The sequence below is a fragment of the Lonchura striata genome, chromosome 2, assembly GCF_050655825.1.
Source record: "Lonchura striata isolate lonStrDom1 chromosome 2, ASM5065582v1, whole genome shotgun sequence".
In the NCBI taxonomy this organism is placed as follows: Eukaryota; Metazoa; Chordata; class Aves; order Passeriformes; family Estrildidae; genus Lonchura; species Lonchura striata.
In genome coordinates, this window is record NC_140704.1 from 52,168,124 (window position 1) to 52,186,425 (window position 18,302).

The following is an 18,302-nucleotide window of genomic DNA, read 5'->3' on the forward strand; positions in this document are numbered from 1 at the left end:
TAAGGGTAATTCAACCAGGGTGGAGTCGAGGCTTGGACTCAGTGATCCCAAGGGTGCCTTCCACCATGGATATCTATGAGACTGCCGATGGAGGCAGCTGGTAAGAAAGACCAAAGAAAGACCAAGGGAAGCTCTTTGAAGAAGGTTCACTCAAAAGCACCCTTAACCATTACACCAGGGCTACTTAGAGGGGCTGAGCTGGGCTGGGGACAAAGAATCGACTTGGCTGGGTTGTGATGTGCTGCGGCAGTTGTGACATCGTGGGGGACGTGTCACAGTGGGCGTAGGTACAAAAAGGCCCCAGCGGGTAACAGTGGCCCCGGATTCCTTGGGCAAGCGGTGAGTGCACACGCGTGGCAGGGAGGCCGTGCTGGGGACAAGGGGCGGGGTTAGAAACGCTGCACCCCTGGCTGGGTTCTCCCTCTGCATGGAGGGAGAGAGCCCCTCATGGCAGAGCCTTGGCCACGGTACAGTGCTGCTGCTGCTGCTGCTGCTGCTGGGCCAGTGGGACAGGCCTTCCTGCCCCCAGCTGTCTGGGGCCCTGTTCTTGCTGCCCTCAGATCACTGGGATTCGTGTCCCTGCTGCTCCCACTGGCAGCCGCCTCCCTCCCCACTCCCCATCAAGGCCTTCTCTCCATCCTCCTGCAGACCATGGATTTCTGCGTGTTGTGGCTCCTGCTCTTGCTGCGTGTAGTCCAGCACCCGCAGCCCGTGGGTGATGTTTTGGATGAGGAGACGCATCGGGAAATGGAGCTGCGTGCAAAGTTCCAGGAAGAGGAGAGGATTTGGCTGGAGCGGGAGGTGGAGCAGCTGGCGCTGATGCAGAGTGGCGCATCCTGGAGAGACCTGCTCTGGTCTGCCTTGCAGCCCTGGCAGGTCTGGGCATTTGCTGGGCTCTTGGTTCTTCTCTTGGCAGCATGGTTTATGCGGAGGACAAGAAGTCGTGGGGCAGAGTTCGGTGGCAAGGAGGAGACGGAACAGGAGAAGGAGGTAGAGGACGAGACATGCGTGTATGATGTGAGATGGCTTCTAGAGGAGCACATACAGGGGCCTGTAGAGGACCTGCAGACAGGCTGCAACAGGACAGTGGACCTGATAGACAATTTCACAACTGTCCTCGGGCGTGCCTTGAGTGGGACTTTCTACCCGGTGCTGCAACAAGCCATTGGTTTTGGCAGTGCCTTTGAAGGTTGGGCCGCCCGTGAGGAGGAAGTTGTGTACCGGGTGCTTGTACCCCTGACTCCTCCCCAAGGCCACATCTTCCACCTGGAGCGTGACACCGACCAGCAGAAGCCTGGCAGGAATTTCCGTGTCCTTGTGGAGCTGGAGTGCAGCTGCCCCAGGGATTACCAGGGCACGAACATGCTGTGCTTCCAGCACCACCCTGACGTGATTAGGAGGAGGACTCGCCAGCCCAACCTCCTAGACACGCTGTGCACCGGCTCCTACCTCGACGTGGAGAAAACTGTCCAGTGGTTCTGCGCGCTGGTGGAAGAAAACTGGCGTCTTTTGCCCCAGTCACGCAGTTGGCGTTTAGAGCTGCTGCCCTCCAAACGCTCTTGCAAGCTCAGGCTGAGCAACAGCCAAGAAAGCTTCCAGGTTAAGGTGCTGTTTGGGGTGCAGCAACACGCCTCAGACATCTTTATCAGCAGCCAGCATCGAGGGGCCCACACCCCAAGCACAACGTGGCCCGAGACCTACAGCGTGGCAGAGACAAAGTTCTTGAGGCGCATGGCCAGGCCGGCTCCCCAGGACGACTCACACCTTAAATGCCTGCAGCTCCTTGCCCGTGTTCTTGCGCGCAAGGCCCTTTCCATCCCTTCCATCAAGACCAATGTCACGCGCCTGCTGAGCACCGTACCGGCGTCGCAGAGGCACAGGAGACATTTCCTGCTGCAGCTGTCGGATGCTCTGGAGCAGCTGCACTTATCTCTGGAAGGCAAACCCCTGGAGCATTTTACAGTGGGCAACCAGAGGCTTCCGGAGGAGTTCCGCTTGCCCCCAGATACACAAAGGGCTAGGCCATCCAACCTGTTCCACGGCCTGCCACAGGATCTGGCTGCCCACCCCTAGGCCTTGATCTGTGCCGTCGCCTGGCAAGAGTGCCGGCCTCTGGCCGCTGCTAGCGGGGCACGTAGAATCACAGCATTAGAGAATCACAGAATCACTAGGTTGGAAGGGACATTTAAGACCATCGAGTCCAACCCATGGCCTAACACCACCTTAGCTATTACCATGACCCTGCGTGCCATATCCAACCTTTTTTTAAACACATCCAGGGATGGTGACTCCACCAGTTCCCCCAGGCAAACGATTCCAGTACTTTACCACTCTTCCAGTAAGAATATTTTTCCTAACGTCCAACCTAAATTTCCCTTGGCACAGCTAAAGACTGTGTCCTCTTGTTCTGTCACTTGCTGCCTGGAGAGAGACACCAACCCCCACCTGACTACAACCACCTTTCCCGTAGTTGGAGGGAGTGACAAGGTTGTCTCTGAGTCTCCATTTCTCCAGGCTAAACAACTCCAGCTCTGTTCCTCACAGCGCTTGTGCTCCCAAGCCTTCACCAGCCTTGCTGGCCTCCTTTGGATGCGTGTGCTCGCGGGGCTTGCAGCTGGTGGCAGAGAACCAGCTTGTAGCTCCATGACAAAGACAGGAATGAATGGGATGCATGGACAGATAGATATCTGTCTATATAACTATAGTGTGTATATATTGATACAAATATTTTTACTAACAGATGTGTTTTAATAGATACATATTATAGCGATAGTTTAGAAATGATCACGTTATCTTAAAAAAAGAAATAGCAAGTAGAGGATGTCACTATTATGCCACAGTTATTTGTGGCTGTTGTGACACATATTAATCCTCTGTGGTTACTGCATTTATCAGAGGCGAGATTTTGATGATGCAGATATATTTATAAAATATGTATTATACATACACATATTGTATTTACTACAAAACAGTAATTTAATACAATATCTTTAAAATTATCATATTATTTTATAAAAAGAAATAGCAAGTATATGATGTCACTATTATGTCAGAGTCATTTGTGGCTCTTGTGACACATATTCATACTCTGTAGTTACTGAATTTTTCGGAGGCAAGATTTTGATAGTACAGTTATATGTATACAATATGTATTATACACACACATATTGTATTTACTACAAAACAGTAATTTTATACAATATGTTTAGAATTAAATGTTTATTAAATATGTGGAATGTTATATAATTAAAAAATCATCATGACGAATATGACAATGGAACAATATAAATTGAGTATTTAATAGATCTGTTTGGATGCGTAGTAATGCTCCATAGTTAGCGCATGCATGACGAGCAAGCAAGGATCTGCTGTGCTCTTGTTTCAATAAAAGGCACTTTTGCAGAATCTGGAGCATGCGAGACTTTCTTGATCTCAGCCACACCTATAGTATTGGTAAAAGTCACCCGATGGGAATCTGGGCTTGTGAACAGTCTCTGCGAACTCAACCAAACTAACAGTGCTGAATTGGTTCTAATCAGCAATTAAGGCCACGTGCCCCTGACCCCCCTCTGATCCCAGAATCACAGCATGGCTCCGCTTGGAAGGGTCCCTAGACACCGTCTTGTTGCAAGCCTGCTGCCAAGGGCAGGGACACCTTGCACCACCAGGCCACATTGCAGCAAGCCCCATGCAACCTGACCTGGAACACTGCCAGGGACTGGGCAGCCACAGCTTCCATGGGCAGCGTGGCCCAGGTTGTCACCAGCTGTGGGAACTCAAAATGTCTCTCAGACATTTTTAGAGGTTCCAGGCCTTGGTCAGAAGCATTTTAGACCCTGGCAGACAGCTGGAAACAGCTGTGATTTTGAGTTTGAGCCATGGAATGAGTTACCAACTTTGGAGGTGGAACAAGCAGTCACAAAAGGTTACATAGTATAGTAAAAGTAATTACAAAGTAGAGGGGAATTTTTTTTAGCACATGTACAGGGGGGTTTTTACTTTGTACATGGGAGTCAGGAGTTCTAAGATGGAGGAAAGTGGGCTGACCCTGTTCTTCTTCCTTCTTTTTCCTTGCCTCCATGACCCTGGTGATGTTGGCACTCACAGATTGGTTTAGAGTAGAAAAGCACTTTGTAATATAGGTAGTAGGTATTGGGGGAAGACTATAAACATGTAATACGTAATATATCATATAAAAGATAGCAGCAGCCCTGGGCAGGGGGAGAGACGAAGAAGACAGCAGATAGAGAGGATATCAGTGTGTGTGTGTGCCTCTACCCAGGCCGCTGATCAAATAGCCGCAGTCCAAGAACATAATCTGTTAGATAACTAGCAATAAATTGCCTCGAGACCGAACAGCAAAAGCCTGAGGAGTTCTTCTTTGGAAGCACGGGTTGGAGGAGGAATTTCACCACCTTATGAGACCCCAGAGCAAGGCTGGGGTTCTCACAACCAGCCTCAGAGGCACACTTTCTTGCACATCTCCAGCCTAACCCTGCCCTCTGTCAGTGGGAAGCCGCTGCCCCTGGTGCTGTCCCTCCAGGCCCTTGTAAGCAGCCCTAGCGCAGGCCTCTGCTGGGTTTTGTGCAGGCTCTGAGAGGCTGCAGGAAGGTGCCCCAGGAGAAGCCCTTGGAGAGCGCTGGGGGCCGGGAGTGCCACCATCAGGGCAGCAAGCAGGGCCTGGCATGGCCGTCGGGGCGGGAGGGCACAGGCTGGGCGCTGAGGCCCTGCCAGCTGGAGCTGGGAGCTCAGCTGTGCGGCCCAGCAGAGAGCCACGGGCTCTCGCGGCTCTGCATCCCTCACGGCTGAGGCAGCGGCCCAGGCGCAGCTGGCCGGGGACAGGCAGCCAGCCCCGGGCCACCCTGAGGGGCAAACTGCTCTGGGGCCAGAGTCTTTGGTGGCTGTGAGAAGCGTGGCCAGCCTGCCTTGGGCCCCTAGGGTGCTGACAAGTGTGCAGAGGAAAGTGCCAGCCCAGCAAGAAGCAGCAACCAATAGCCCCCCCTGCATGGCCATAGTAATACTGGTGTCTTACGCTGGCTGTCTCTCCTTCCATGTGGAAATAGCAGAGGGGATCTCTATGAATAATAAGCACCTTTCAGAACCGATAAAGCTTCACCAGTGTTGGACGGGTATTGCACAGCTTTGGTTCTTGCAAAATTACCAGGAAGAAGGGACAGCAGGGGTAGGTAGGCCAACACAGGCACAGCTGAGAACGGAGGACAAGTTTCTGGCCCAAAATCTTTCTTCAGGTCTGACATGTATGAAATAGATTTTTTTCAGAGAGTAATTAGATAGGTAGGAATCAAAGCACCCTGAAAGTAAAGGCAGCAACTGATTTCCACAAAGAAGGGCCAGTAGGGAAAGGTAGGAGGAGAGAAAGAATTAAAAAACGCTCTAGCTTTGCATAGAAAACAATCTCTTAACAGGGCTTCTTAGGAGTGTAAGAGGCTGGGCCTTTCACTCCTTTTTTTGTTCTCTCTATCTCATTGTCTCTTTTTTGGTCATATCTGCATGTCCTTTTGTTCTGCTGATTGTCTTTCCATACTGTTTCTGCCTACTCTCACCTTCCGCAATTCCACCAGTGTCACAAGTGTTACAAGTGCTAGCAAGCAGATCCATTAATGAATTCTATTCGCCCAGGGAAGAAACAATATGACCAGAGGAAAGTTTCTCCAGCTGTGCCACAGGAGATTTAGATTGGATCTGCAGGAAATATTCCTTCAACAAAACGGATATCAAGCTTGGGAACAGGCTGCCTAGGGCAACGGCTGAGTCACCACCCTCAGAAAGCTTTAGAAGTCCTGGGCATGTGGCATTTGGAGACCTGGCTGATTGGTGGAGTAGGCAGTGTTAAGTTTGTAGTAGAACTGTATGATCTTCAAGGACTTTTTCAACCTCGGAGATGCAGAGATTTAAGGGTAATTCAACCAGGGTGGAGTCAAGGCTTGGACTCAGTGATCCCAAGGGTGCCTTCCACCATGGATATCTATGAGACTGCCGATGGAGGCAGCTGGTAAGAAAGACCAAAGAAAGACCAAGGGAAGCTCTTTGAAGAAGGTTCACTCAAAAGCACCCTTAACCATTACACCAGGGCTACTCGGAGGGGCTGAGCTGGGCTGGGGACAAAGAATCGACTTGGCTGGGTTGTGATGTGCTGCGGCAGTTGTGACATCGTGGGGGACGTGTCACAGTGGGCGCAGGTACAAAAAGGCCCCAGCGGGTAACAGTGGCCCTGGATTCCTTGGGCAAGCGGTGAGTGCACACGCGTGGCAGGGAGGCCGTGCTGGGGACAAGGGGCGGGGTTAGAAACGCTGCACCCCTGGCTGGGTTCTCCCTCTGCATGGAGGGAGAGCCCCTCATGGCAGAGCCTTGGCCACGGTACAGTGCTGCAGCTGCTGCTGCTGCTGCTGGGCCAGTGGGACAGGCCTTCCTGCCCCCAGCTGTCTGGGGCCCTGTTCTTGCTGCCCTCAAATCACTGGGATTCGTGTCCCTGCTGCTCCCACTGGCAGCCGCCTGCCTCCCCACTCCCCATCAAGGCCTTCTCTCCATCCTCCTGCAGACCATGGATTTCTGCGTGTTGTGGCTCCTGCTCTTGCTGCGTGTAGTCCAGCACCCGCAGCCCGTGGGTGATGTTTTGGATGAGGTGACGCATCGGGAAATGGAGCTGCGTGCAAAGTTCCAGGAAGAGGAGAGGATTCGGCTGGAGCGGGAGGTGGAGCAGCTGGCGCTGATGCAGAGTGGCGCATCCTGGAGAGACCTGCTCTGGTCTGCCTTGCAGCCCTGGCAGGTCTGGGCATTTGCTGGGCTCTTGGCTCTTTTCTTGGCAGCATGGTTTATGCGGAGGACAAGAAGTCGTGGGGCAGAGTTCGGTGGCAAGGAGGAGACGGAACAGGAGAAGGAGGTAGAGGACGAGACATGCGTGTATGATGTGAGATGGCTTCTAGAGGAGCACATACAGGGGCCTGTAGAGGACCTGCAGACAGGCTGCAACAGGACAGTGGCCCTGATAGACAATTTCACAACTGTCCTCGGGCGTGCCTTGAGTGGGACTTTCTACCCGGTGCTGCAACAAGCCATTGGTTTTGGCAGTGCCTTTGAAGGTTGGGCCGCCCGTGAGGAGGAAGTTGTGTACCGGGTGCTTGTACCCCTGACTCCTCCCCAAGGCCACATCTTCCACCTGGAGCGTGACACCGACCAGCAGAAGCCTGGCAGGAATTTCCGTGTCCTTGTGGAGCTGGAGTGCAGCTGCCCCAGGGATTACCAGGGCACGAACATGCTGTGCTTCCAGCACCACCCTGACGTGATTAGGAGGAGGACTCACCAGCCCAACCTCCTAGACACGCTGTGCACCGGCTCCTACCTCGACGTGGAGAAAACTGTCCAGTGGTTCTGCGCACTGGTGGAAGAAAACTGGCGGCTTTTGCCCCAGTCACGCAGTTGGCGTTTAGAGCTGCTGCCCTCCAAACGCTCTTGCAAGCTCAGGCTGAGCAACAGCCAAGAAAGCTTCCAGGTTAAGGTGCTGTTTGGGGTGCAGCAACATGCCTCAGACATCTTTATCAGCAGCCAGCATCGAGGGGCCCACACCCCAAGCACAACGTGGCCCGAGACCTACAGCGTGGCAGAGACAAAGTTCTTGAGGCGCATGGCCAGGCCGGCTCCCCAGGACGACTCACACCTTAAATGCCTGCAGCTCCTTGCCCGTGTTCTTGCGCGCAAGGCCCTTTCCATCCCTTCCATCAAGACCAATGTCACGCGCCTGCTGAGCACCGTACCGGCGTCGCAGAGGCACAGGAGACATTTCCTGCTGCAGCTGTCGGATGCTCTGGAGCAGCTGCACTTATCTCTGGAAGGCAAACCCCTGGAGCATTTTACAGTGGGCAACCAGAGGCTTCCGGAGGAGTTCCGCTTGCCCCCAGATACACAAAGGGCTAGGCCATCCAACCTGTTCCACGGCCTGCCACAGGATCTGGCTGCCCACCCCTAGGCCTTGATCTGTGCCATCGCCTGGCAAGAGTGCCGGCCTCTGGCCGCTGCTAGCGGGGCACGTAGAATCACAGCATTAGAGAATCACAGAATCACTAGGTTGGAAGGGACATTTAAGACCATCGAGTCCAACCCATGGCCTAACACCACCTTAGCTATTACCATGACCCTGCGTGCCATATCCAACCTTTTTTTAAACACATCCAGGGATGGTGACTCCACCAGTTCCCCCAGGCAAACGATTCCAGTACTTTACCACTCTTCCAGTAAGAATATTTTTCCTAACGTCCAACCTAAATTCCCCTTGGCACAGCTAAAGACTGTGTCCTCTTGTTCTGTCACTTGCTGCCTGGAGAGAGACACCAACCCCCACCTCACTACAACCACCTTTCCCGTAGTTGGAGGGAGTGACAAGGTTGTCTCTGAGTCTCCATTTCTCCAGGCTAAACAACTCCAGCTCTGTTCCTCACAGGGCTTGTGTTCCCAAGCCTTCACCAGCCTTGCTGGCCTCCTTTGGATGCGTGTGCTCGCGGGGCTTGCAGCTGGTGGCAGAGAACCAGCTTGTAGCTCCATGACAAAGACAGGAATGAATGGGATGCATGGACAGATAGATATCTGTCTATATAACTATAGTGTGTATATATTGATACAAATATTTTTACTAACAGATGTGTTTTAATAGATACATATTATAGCGATAGTTTAGAAATGATCACGTTATCTTAAAAAAAGAAATAGCAAGTAGAGGATGTCACTATTATGCCACAGTTATTTGTGGCTGTTGTGACACATATTAATCCTCTGTGGTTACTGCATTTATCAGAGGCGAGATTTTGATGATGCAGATATATTTATAAAATATGTATTATACATACACATATTGTATTTACTACAAAACAGTAATTTAATACAATATCTTTAAAATTATCATATTATTTTATAAAAAGAAATAGCAAGTATATGATGTCACTATTATGTCAGAGTCATTTGTGGCTCTTGTGACACATATTCATACTCTGTAGTTACTGAATTTTTCGGAGGCAAGATTTTGATAGTACAGTTATATGTATACAATATGTATTATACACACACATATTGTATTTACTACAAAACAGTAATTTTATACAATATGTTTAGAATTAAATGTTTATTAAATATGTGGAATGTTATATAATTAAAAAATCATCATGACGAATATGACAATGGAACAATATAAATTGAGTATTTAATAGATCTGTTTGGATGCGTAGTAATGCTCCATAGTTAGCGCATGCATGACGAGCAAGCAAGGATCTGCTGTGCTCTTGTTTCAATAAAAGGCACTTTTGCAGAATCTGGAGCATGCGAGACTTTCTTGATCTCAGCCACACCTATAGTATTGGTAAAAGTCACCCGATGGGAATCTGGGCTTGTGAACAGTCTCTGCGAACTCAACCAAACTAACAGTGCTGAATTGGTTCTAATCAGCAATTAAGGCCACGTGCCCCTGACCCCCCTCTGATCCCAGAATCACAGCATGGCTCCGCTTGGAAGGGTCCCTAGACACCGTCTTGTTGCAAGCCTGCTGCCAAGGGCAGGGACACCTTGCAGCACCAGGCCACATTGCAGCAAGCCCCATGCAACCTGACCTGGAACACTGCCAGGGACTGGGCAGCCACAGCTTCCATGGGCAGCGTGGCCCAGGTTGTCACCAGCTGTGGGAACTCAAAATGTCTCTCAGACATTTTTAGAGGTTCCAGGCCTTGGTCAGAAGCATTTTAGACCCTGGCAGACAGCTGGAAACAGCTGTGATCTTGAGTTTGAGCCATGGAATGAGTTACCAACTTTGGAGGTGGAACAAGCAGTCACAAAAGGTTACATAGTATAGTAAAAGTAATTACAAAGTAGAGGGGAAATTTTTTTAGCACATGTACAGGGGGGTTTTTACTTTGTACATGGCAGTCAGGAGTTCTAAGATGGAGGAAAGTGGGCTGACCCTGTTCTTCTTCCTTCTTTTTCCTTGCCTCCATGACCCTGGTGATGTTGGCACTCACAGATTGGTTTAGAGTAGAAAAGCACTTTGTAATATAGGTAGTAGGTATTGGGGGAAGACTATAAACATGTAATACGTAATATATCATATAAAAGATAGCAGCAGCCCTGGGCAGGGGGAGAGACGAAGAAGACAGCAGATAGAGAGGATATCAGTGTGTGTGTGTGCCTCTACCCAGGCCGCTGATCAAATAGCCGCAGTCCAAGAACATAATCTGTTAGATAACTAGCAATAAATTGCCTCGAGACCGAACAGCAAAAGCCTGAGGAGTTCTTCTTTGGAAGCACGGGTTGGAGGAGGAATTTCACCACCTTATGAGACCCCAGAGCAAGGCTGGGGTTCTCACAACCAGCCTCAGAGGCACACTTTCTTGCACATCTCCAGCCTAACCCTGCCCTCTGTCAGTGGGAAGCCGCTGCCCCTGGTGCTGTCCCTCCAGGCCCTTGTAAGCAGCCCTAGCGCAGGCCTCTGCTGGGTTTTGTGCAGGCTCTGAGAGGCTGCAGGAAGGTGCCCCAGGAGAAGCCCTTGGAGAGCGCTGGGGGCCGGGAGTGCCACCATCAGGGCAGCAAGCAGGGCCTGGCATGGCCGTCGGGGCGGGAGGGCACAGGCTGGGCGCTGAGGCCCTGCCAGCTGGAGCTGGGAGCTCAGCTGTGCGGCCCAGCAGAGAGCCACGGGCTCTCGCGGCTCTGCATCCCTCACGGCTGAGGCAGCGGCCCAGGCGCAGCTGGCCGGGGACAGGCAGCCAGCCCCGGGCCACCCTGAGGGGCAAACTGCTCTGGGGCCAGAGTCTTTGGTGGCTGTGAGAAGCGTGGCCAGCCTGCCTTGGGCCCCTAGGGTGCTGACAAGTGTGCAGAGGAAAGTGCCAGCCCAGCAAGAAGCAACAACCAATAGCCCCCCCTGCATGGCCATAGTAATACTGGTGTCTTATGCTGGCTGTCTCTCCTTCCATGTGGAAATAGCAGAGGGGATCTCTATGAATAATAAGCACCTTTCAGAACCGATAAAGCTTCACCAGTGTTGGATGGGTATTGCACAGCTTTGGTTCTTGCAAAATTACCAGGAAGAAGGGACAGCAGGGGTAGGTAGGCCAACACAGGCACAGCTGAGAACGGAGGACAAGTTTCTGGCCCAGAATCTTTCTTCAGGTCTGACATGTATGAAATAGATTTTTTTCAGAGAGTAATTAGATAGGTAGGAATCAAAGCACCCTGAAAGTAAAGGCAGCAACTGATTTCCACAAAGAAGGGCCAGTAGGGAAAGGTAGGAGGAGAGAAAGAATTAAAAAACGCTCTAGCTTTGCATAGAAAACAATCTCTTAACAGGGCTTCTTAGGAGTGTAAGAGGCTGGGCCTTTCACTCCTTTTTTTGTTCTCTCTATCTCATTGTCTCTTTTTTGGTCATATCTGCATGTCCTTTTGTTCTGCTGATTGTCTTTCCATACTGTTTCTGCCTACTCTCACCTTCCGCAATTCCACCAGTGTCACAAGTGTTACAAGTGCTAGCAAGCAGATCCATTGATGAATTCTGTTCGCCCAGGGAAGAAACAATATGACCAGAGGAAAGTTTCTCCAGCTGTGCCACAGGAGATTTAGATTGGATCTGCAGGAAATATTCCTTCAACAAAACGGATATCAAGCTTGGGAACAGGCTGCCTAGGGCAACGGCTGAGTCACCACCCTCAGAAAGCTTTAGAAGTCCTGGGCATGTGGCATTTGGAGACCTGGCTGATTGGTGGAGTAGGCAGTGTTAAGTTTGTAGTAGAACTGTATGATCTTCAAGGACTTTTTCAACCTCGGAGATGCAGAGATTTAAGGGTAATTCAACCAGGGTGGAGTCAAGGCTTGGACTCAGTGATCCCAAGGGTGCCTTCCACCATGGATATCTATGAGACTGCCGATGGAGGCAGCTGGTAAGAAAGACCAAAGAAAGACCAAGGGAAGCTCTTTGAAGAAGGTTCACTCAAAAGCACCCTTAACCATTACACCAGGGCTACTCGGAGGGGCTGAGCTGGGCTGGGGACAAAGAATCGACTTGGCTGGGTTGTGATGTGCTGCGGCAGTTGTGACATCGTGGGGGACGTGTCACAGTGGGGGCAGGTACAAAAAGGCCCCAGCGGGTAACAGTGGCCCCGGATTCCTTGGGCAAGCGGTGAGTGCACACGCGTGGCAGGGAGGCCGTGCTGGGGACAAGGGGCGGGGTTAGAAATGCTGCACCCCTGGCTGGGTTCTCCCTCTGCATGGAGGGAGAGCCCCTCATGGCAGAGCCTTGGCCACGGTACAGTGCTGCTGCTGCTGCTGCTGCTGGGCCAGTGGGACAGGCCTTCCTGCCCCCAGCTGTCTGGGGCCCTGTTCTTGCTGCCCTCAGATCACTGGGATTCGTGTCCCTGCTGCTCCCACTGGCAGCCTCCTCCCTCCCCACTCCCCATCAAGGCCTTCTCTCCATCCTCCTGCAGACCATGGATTTCTGCGTGTTGTGGCTCCTGCTCTTGCTGCATGTAGTCCAGCACCCGCAGCCCGTGGGTGATGTTTTGGATGAGGTGACGCATCGGGAAATGGAGCTGCGTGCAAAGTTCCAGGAAGAGGAGAGGATTCGGCTGGAGCGGGAGGTGGAGCAGCTGGCGCTGATGCAGAGTGGCGCATCCTGGAGAGACCTGCTCTGGTCTGCCTTGCAGCCCTGGCAGGTCTGGGCATTTGCTGGGCTCTTGGTTCTTCTCTTGGCAGCATGGTTTATGCGGAGGACAAGAAGTCGTGGGGCAGAGTTCGGTGGCAAGGAGGAGACGGAACAGGAGAAGGAGGTAGAGGACGAGACATGCGTGTATGATGTGAGATGGCTTCTAGAGGAGCACATACAGGGGCCTGTAGAGGACCTGCAGACAGGCTGCAACAGGACAGTGGCCCTGATAGACAATTTCACAACTGTCCTCGGGCGTGCCTTGCGTGGGACTTTCTACCCGGTGCTGCAACAAGCCATTGGTTTTGGCAGTGCCTTTGAAGGTTGGGCCGCCCGTGAGGAGGAAGTTGTGTACCGGGTGCTTGTACCCCTGACTCCTCCCCAAGGCCACATCTTCCACCTGGAGCGTGACACCGACCAGCAGAAGCCTGGCAGGAATTTCCGTGTCCTTGTGGAGCTGGAGTGCAGCTGCCCCAGGGATTACCAGGGCACGAACATGCTGTGCTTCCAGCACCACCCTGACGTGATTAGGAGGAGGACTCGCCAGCCCAACCTCCTAGACACGCTGTGCACCGGCTCCTACCTCGACGTGGAGAAAACTGTCCAGTGGTTCTGCGCACTGGTGGAAGAAAACTGGCGGCTTTTGCCCCAGTCACGCAGTTGGCGTTTAGAGCTGCTGCCCTCCAAACGCTCTTGCAAGCTCAGGCTGAGCAACAGCCAAGAAAGCTTCCAGGTTAAGGTGCTGTTTGGGGTGCAGCAACACGCCTCAGACATCTTTATCAGCAGCCAGCATCGAGGGGCCCACACCCCAAGCACAACGTGGCCCGAGACCTACAGCATGGCAGAGACAAAGTTCTTGAGGGGCATGGCCAGGCCGGCTCCCCAGGACGACTCACACCTTAAATGCCTGCAGCTCCTTGCCCGTGTTCTTGCGCGCAAGGCCCTTTCCATCCCTTCCATCAAGACCAATGTCACGCGCCTGCTGAGCACCGTACCGGCGTCGCAGAGGCACAGGAGACATTTCCTGCTGCAGCTGTCGGATGCTCTGGAGCAGCTGCACTTATCTCTGGAAGGCAAACCCCTGGAGCATTTTACAGTGGGCAACCAGAGGCTTCCGGAGGAGTTCCGCTTGCCCCCAGATGTACAAAGGGCTAGGCCATCCAACCTGTTCCACGGCCTGCCACAGGATCTGGCTGCCCACCCCTAGGCCTTGATCTGTGCCGTCGCCTGGCAAGAGTGCCGGCCTCTGGCCGCTGCTAGCGGGGCACGTAGAATCACAGCATTAGAGAATCACAGAATCACTAGGTTGGAAGGGACATTTAAGACCATCGAGTCCAACCCATGGCCTAACACCACCTTAGCTATTACCATGACCCTGCGTGCCATATCCAACCTTTTTTTAAACACATCCAGGGATGGTGACTCCACCAGTTCCCCCAGGCAAACGATTCCAGTACTTTACCACTCTTCCAGTAAGAATATTTTTCCTAACGTCCAACCTAAATTCCCCTTGGCACAGCTAAAGACTGTGTCCTCTTGTTCTGTCACTTGCTGCCTGGAGAGAGACACCAACCCCCACCTCACTACAACCACCTTTCCCGTAGTTGGAGGGAGTGACAAGGTTGTCTCTGAGTCTCCATTTCTCCAGGCTAAACAACTCCAGCTCTGTTCCTCACAGCGCTTGTGCTCCCAAGCCTTCACCAGCCTTGCTGGCCTCCTTTGGATGCGTGTGCTCGCGGGGCTTGCAGCTGGTGGCAGAGAACCAGCTTGTAGCTCCATGACAAAGACAGGAATGAATGGGATGCATGGACAGATAGATATCTGTCTATATAACTATAGTGTGTATATATTGATACAAATATTTTTACTAACAGATGTGTTTTAATAGATACATATTATAGCGATAGTTTAGAAATGATCACGTTATCTTAAAAAAAGAAATAGCAAGTAGAGGATGTCACTATTATGCCACAGTTATTTGTGGCTGTTGTGACACATATTAATCCTCTGTGGTTACTGCATTTATCAGAGGCGAGATTTTGATGATGCAGATATATTTATAAAATATGTATTATACATACACATATTGTATTTACTACAAAACAGTAATTTAATACAATATCTTTAAAATTATCATATTATTTTATAAAAAGAAATAGCAAGTATATGATGTCACTATTATGTCAGAGTCATTTGTGGCTCTTGTGACACCTATTCATACTCTGTAGTTACTGAATTTTTCGGAGGCAAGATTTTGATAGTACAGTTATATGTATACAATATGTATTATACACACACATATTGTATTTACTACAAAACAGTAATTTTATACAATATGTTTAGAATTAAATGTTTATCAAATATGTGGAATGTTATATAATTAAAAAATCATCATGACGAATATGACAATGGAACAATATAAATTGAGTATTTAATAGATCTGTTTGGATGCGTAGTAATGCTCCATAGTTAGCGCATGCATGACGAGCAAGCAAGGATCTGCTGTGCTCTTGTTTCAATAAAAGGCACTTTTGCAGAATCTGGAGCATGCGAGACTTTCTTGATCTCAGCCACACCTATAGTATTGGTAAAAGTCACCCGATGGGAATCTGGGCTTGTGAACAGTCTCTGCGAACTCAACCAAACTAACAGTGCTGAATTGGTTCTAATCAGCAATTAAGGCCACGTGCCCCTGACCCCCCTCTGATCCCAGAATCACAGCATGGCTCCGCTTGGAAGGGTCCCTAGACACCGTCTTGTTGCAAGCCTGCTGCCAAGGGCAGGGACACCTTGCAGCACCAGGCCACACTGCAGCAAGCCCCATGCAACCTGACCTGGAACACTGCCAGGGACTGGGCAGCCACAGCTTCCATGGGCAGCGTGGCCCAGGTTGTCACCAGCTGTGGGAACTCAAAATGTCTCTCAGACATTTTTAGAGGTTCCAGGCCTTGGTCAGAAGCATTTTAGACCCTGGCAGACAGCTGGAAACAGCTGTGATCTTGAGTTTGAGCCATGGAATGAGTTACCAACTTTGGAGGTGGAACAAGCAGTCACAAAAGGTTACATAGTATAGTAAAAGTAATTACAAAGTAGAGGGGAAATTTTTTTAGCACATGTACAGGGGGGTTTTTACTTTGTACATGGCAGTCAGGAGTTCTAAGATGGAGGAAAGTGGGCTGACCCTGTTCTTCTTCCTTCTTTTTCCTTGCCTCCATGACCCTGGTGATGTTGGCACTCACAGATTGGTTTAGAGTAGAAAAGCACTTTGTAATATAGGTAGTAGGTATTGGGGGAAGACTATAAACATGTAATACGTAATATATCATATAAAAGATAGCAGCAGCCCTGGGCAGGGGGAGAGACGAAGAAGACAGCAGATAGAGAGGATATCAGTGTGTGTGTGTGCCTCTACCCAGGCCGCTGATCAAATAGCCGCAGTCCAAGAACATAATCTGTTAGATAACTAGCAATAAATTGCCTCGAGACCGAACAGCAAAAGCCTGAGGAGTTCTTCTTTGGAAGCACGGGTTGGAGGAGGAATTTCACCACCTTATGAGACCCCAGAGCAAGGCTGGGGTTCTCACAACCAGCCTCAGAGGCACACTTTCTTGCACATCTCCAGCCTAACCCTGCCCTCTGTCAGTGGGAAGCCGCTGCCCCTGGTGCTGTCCCTCCAGGCCCTTGTAAGCAGCCCTAGCGCAGGCCTCTGCTGGGTTTTGTGCAGGCTCTGAGAGGCTGCAGGAAGGTGCCCCAGGAGAAGCCCTTGGAGAGCGCTGGGGGCCGGGAGTGCCACCATCAGGGCAGCAAGCAGGGCCTGGCATGGCCGTCGGGGCGGGAGGGCACAGGCTGGGCGCTGAGGCCCTGCCAGCTGGAGCTGGGAGCTCAGCTGTGCGGCCCAGCAGAGAGCCACGGGCTCTCGCGGCTCTGCATCCCTCACGGCTGAGGCAGCGGCCCAGGCGCAGCTGGCCGGGGACAGGCAGCCAGCCCCGGGCCACCCTGAGGGGCAAACTGCTCTGGGGCCAGAGTCTTTGGTGGCTGTGAGAAGCGTGGCCAGCCTGCCTTGGGCCCCTAGGGTGCTGACAAGTGTGCAGAGGAAAGTGCCAGCCCAGCAAGAAGCAACAACCAATAGCCCCCCCTGCATGGCCATAGTAATACTGGTGTCTTATGCTGGCTGTCTCTCCTTCCATGTGGAAATAGCAGAGGGGATCTCTATGAATAATAAGCACCTTTCAGAACCGATAAAGCTTCACCAGTGTTGGATGGGTATTGCACAGCTTTGGTTCTTGCAAAATTACCAGGAAGAAGGGACAGCAGGGGTAGGTAGGCCAACACAGGCACAGCTGAGAACGGAGGACAAGTTTCTGGCCCAGAATCTTTCTTCAGGTCTGACATGTATGAAATAGATTTTTTTCAGAGAGTAATTAGATAGGTAGGAATCAAAGCACCCTGAAAGTAAAGGCAGCAACTGATTTCCACAAAGAAGGGCCAGTAGGGAAAGGTAGGAGGAGAGAAAGAATTAAAAAACGCTCTAGCTTTGCATAGAAAACAATCTCTTAACAGGGCTTCTTAGGAGTGTAAGAGGCTGGGCCTTTCACTCCTTTTTTTGTTCTCTCTATCTCATTGTCTCTTTTTTGGTCATATCTGCATGTCCTTTTGTTCTGCTGATTGTCTTTCCATACTGTTTCTGCCTACTCTCACCTTCCGCAATTCCACCAGTGTCACAAGTGTTACAAGTGCTAGCAAGCAGATCCATTGATGAATTCTGTTCGCCCAGGGAAGAAACAATATGACCAGAGGAAAGTTTCTCCAGCTGTGCCACAGGAGATTTAGATTGGATCTGCAGGAAATATTCCTTCAACAAAACGGATATCAAGCTTGGGAACAGGCTGCCTAGGGCAACGGCTGAGTCACCACCCTCAGAAAGCTTTAGAAGTCCTGGGCATGTGGCATTTGGAGACCTGGCTGATTGGTGGAGTAGGCAGTGTTAAGTTTGTAGTAGAACTGTATGATCTTCAAGGACTTTTTCAACCTCGGAGATGCAGAGATTTAAGGGTAATTCAACCAGGGTGGAGTCAAGGCTTGGACTCAGTGATCCCAAGGGTGCCTTCCACCATGGATATCTATGAGACTGCCGATGGAGGCAGCTGGTAAGAAAGACCAAAGAAAGACCAAGGGAAGCTCTTTGAAGAAGGTTCACTCAAAAGCACCCTTAACCATTACACCAGGGCTACTCGGAGGGGCTGAGCTGGGCTGGGGACAAAGAATCGACTTGGCTGGGTTGTGATGTGCTGCGGCAGTTGTGACATCGTGGGGGACGTGTCACAGTGGGGGCAGGTACAAAAAGGCCCCAGCGGGTAACAGTGGCCCCGGATTCCTTGGGCAAGCGGTGAGTGCACACGCGTGGCAGGGAGGCCGTGCTGGGGACAAGGGGCGGGGTTAGAAACGCTGCACCCCTGGCTGGGTTCTCCCTCTGCATGGAGGGAGAGCCCCTCATGGCAGAGCCTTGGCCACGGTACAGTGCTGCTGCTGCTGCTGCTGCTGGGCCAGTGGGACAGGCCTTCCTGCCCCCAGCTGTCTGGGGCCCTGTTCTTGCTGCCCTCAGATCACTGGGATTCGT

The 18,302-nt window shown here is 51.4% G+C and overlaps 3 protein-coding genes across 3 annotated transcripts; all 3 read left to right on the forward strand.

Annotated features, from left to right (window-relative positions):
• Window positions 1-571: 571 nt before the first annotated feature.
• Window positions 572-3,042, forward strand: LOC146768239 (inositol 1,4,5-trisphosphate receptor-interacting protein-like 1). The gene has a single exon (XM_085570159.1). It carries the CDS (start codon window positions 652-654, stop codon window positions 2,071-2,073), a length of 1,422 nt encoding a protein of 473 aa, XP_085426285.1. The 5' UTR covers window positions 572-651; the 3' UTR covers window positions 2,074-3,042.
• A 3,616-nt stretch (window positions 3,043-6,658) lies between these two features.
• Window positions 6,659-8,499, forward strand: LOC144245972 (inositol 1,4,5-trisphosphate receptor-interacting protein-like 1). Its single transcript, XM_077781766.2, has one exon. The coding sequence runs from the start codon at window positions 6,659-6,661 to the stop codon at window positions 7,982-7,984; it is 1,326 nt and encodes a 441-aa protein (XP_077637892.2). The 3' UTR covers window positions 7,985-8,499.
• A 3,895-nt stretch (window positions 8,500-12,394) lies between these two features.
• LOC146768240 (inositol 1,4,5-trisphosphate receptor-interacting protein-like 1) lies at window positions 12,395-14,861 on the forward strand. The gene has a single exon (XM_085570161.1). The coding sequence runs from the start codon at window positions 12,471-12,473 to the stop codon at window positions 13,890-13,892; it is 1,422 nt and encodes a 473-aa protein (XP_085426287.1). The 5' UTR covers window positions 12,395-12,470; the 3' UTR covers window positions 13,893-14,861.
• Window positions 14,862-18,302: the final 3,441 nt, after the last annotated feature.

Excerpts from the sequence above, each read along its gene's own strand:
- LOC144245972 (XM_077781766.2), top strand. The coding sequence starts at position 6,659 with ATGGAGCTGCGTGCAAAGTTCCAGGAAGAGGAGAGGATTCGGCTGGAG.
- LOC146768239 (XM_085570159.1), top strand. The coding sequence starts at position 652 with ATGGATTTCTGCGTGTTGTGGCTCCTGCTCTTGCTGCGTGTAGTCCAG.
- LOC146768240 (XM_085570161.1), top strand. The coding sequence starts at position 12,471 with ATGGATTTCTGCGTGTTGTGGCTCCTGCTCTTGCTGCATGTAGTCCAG.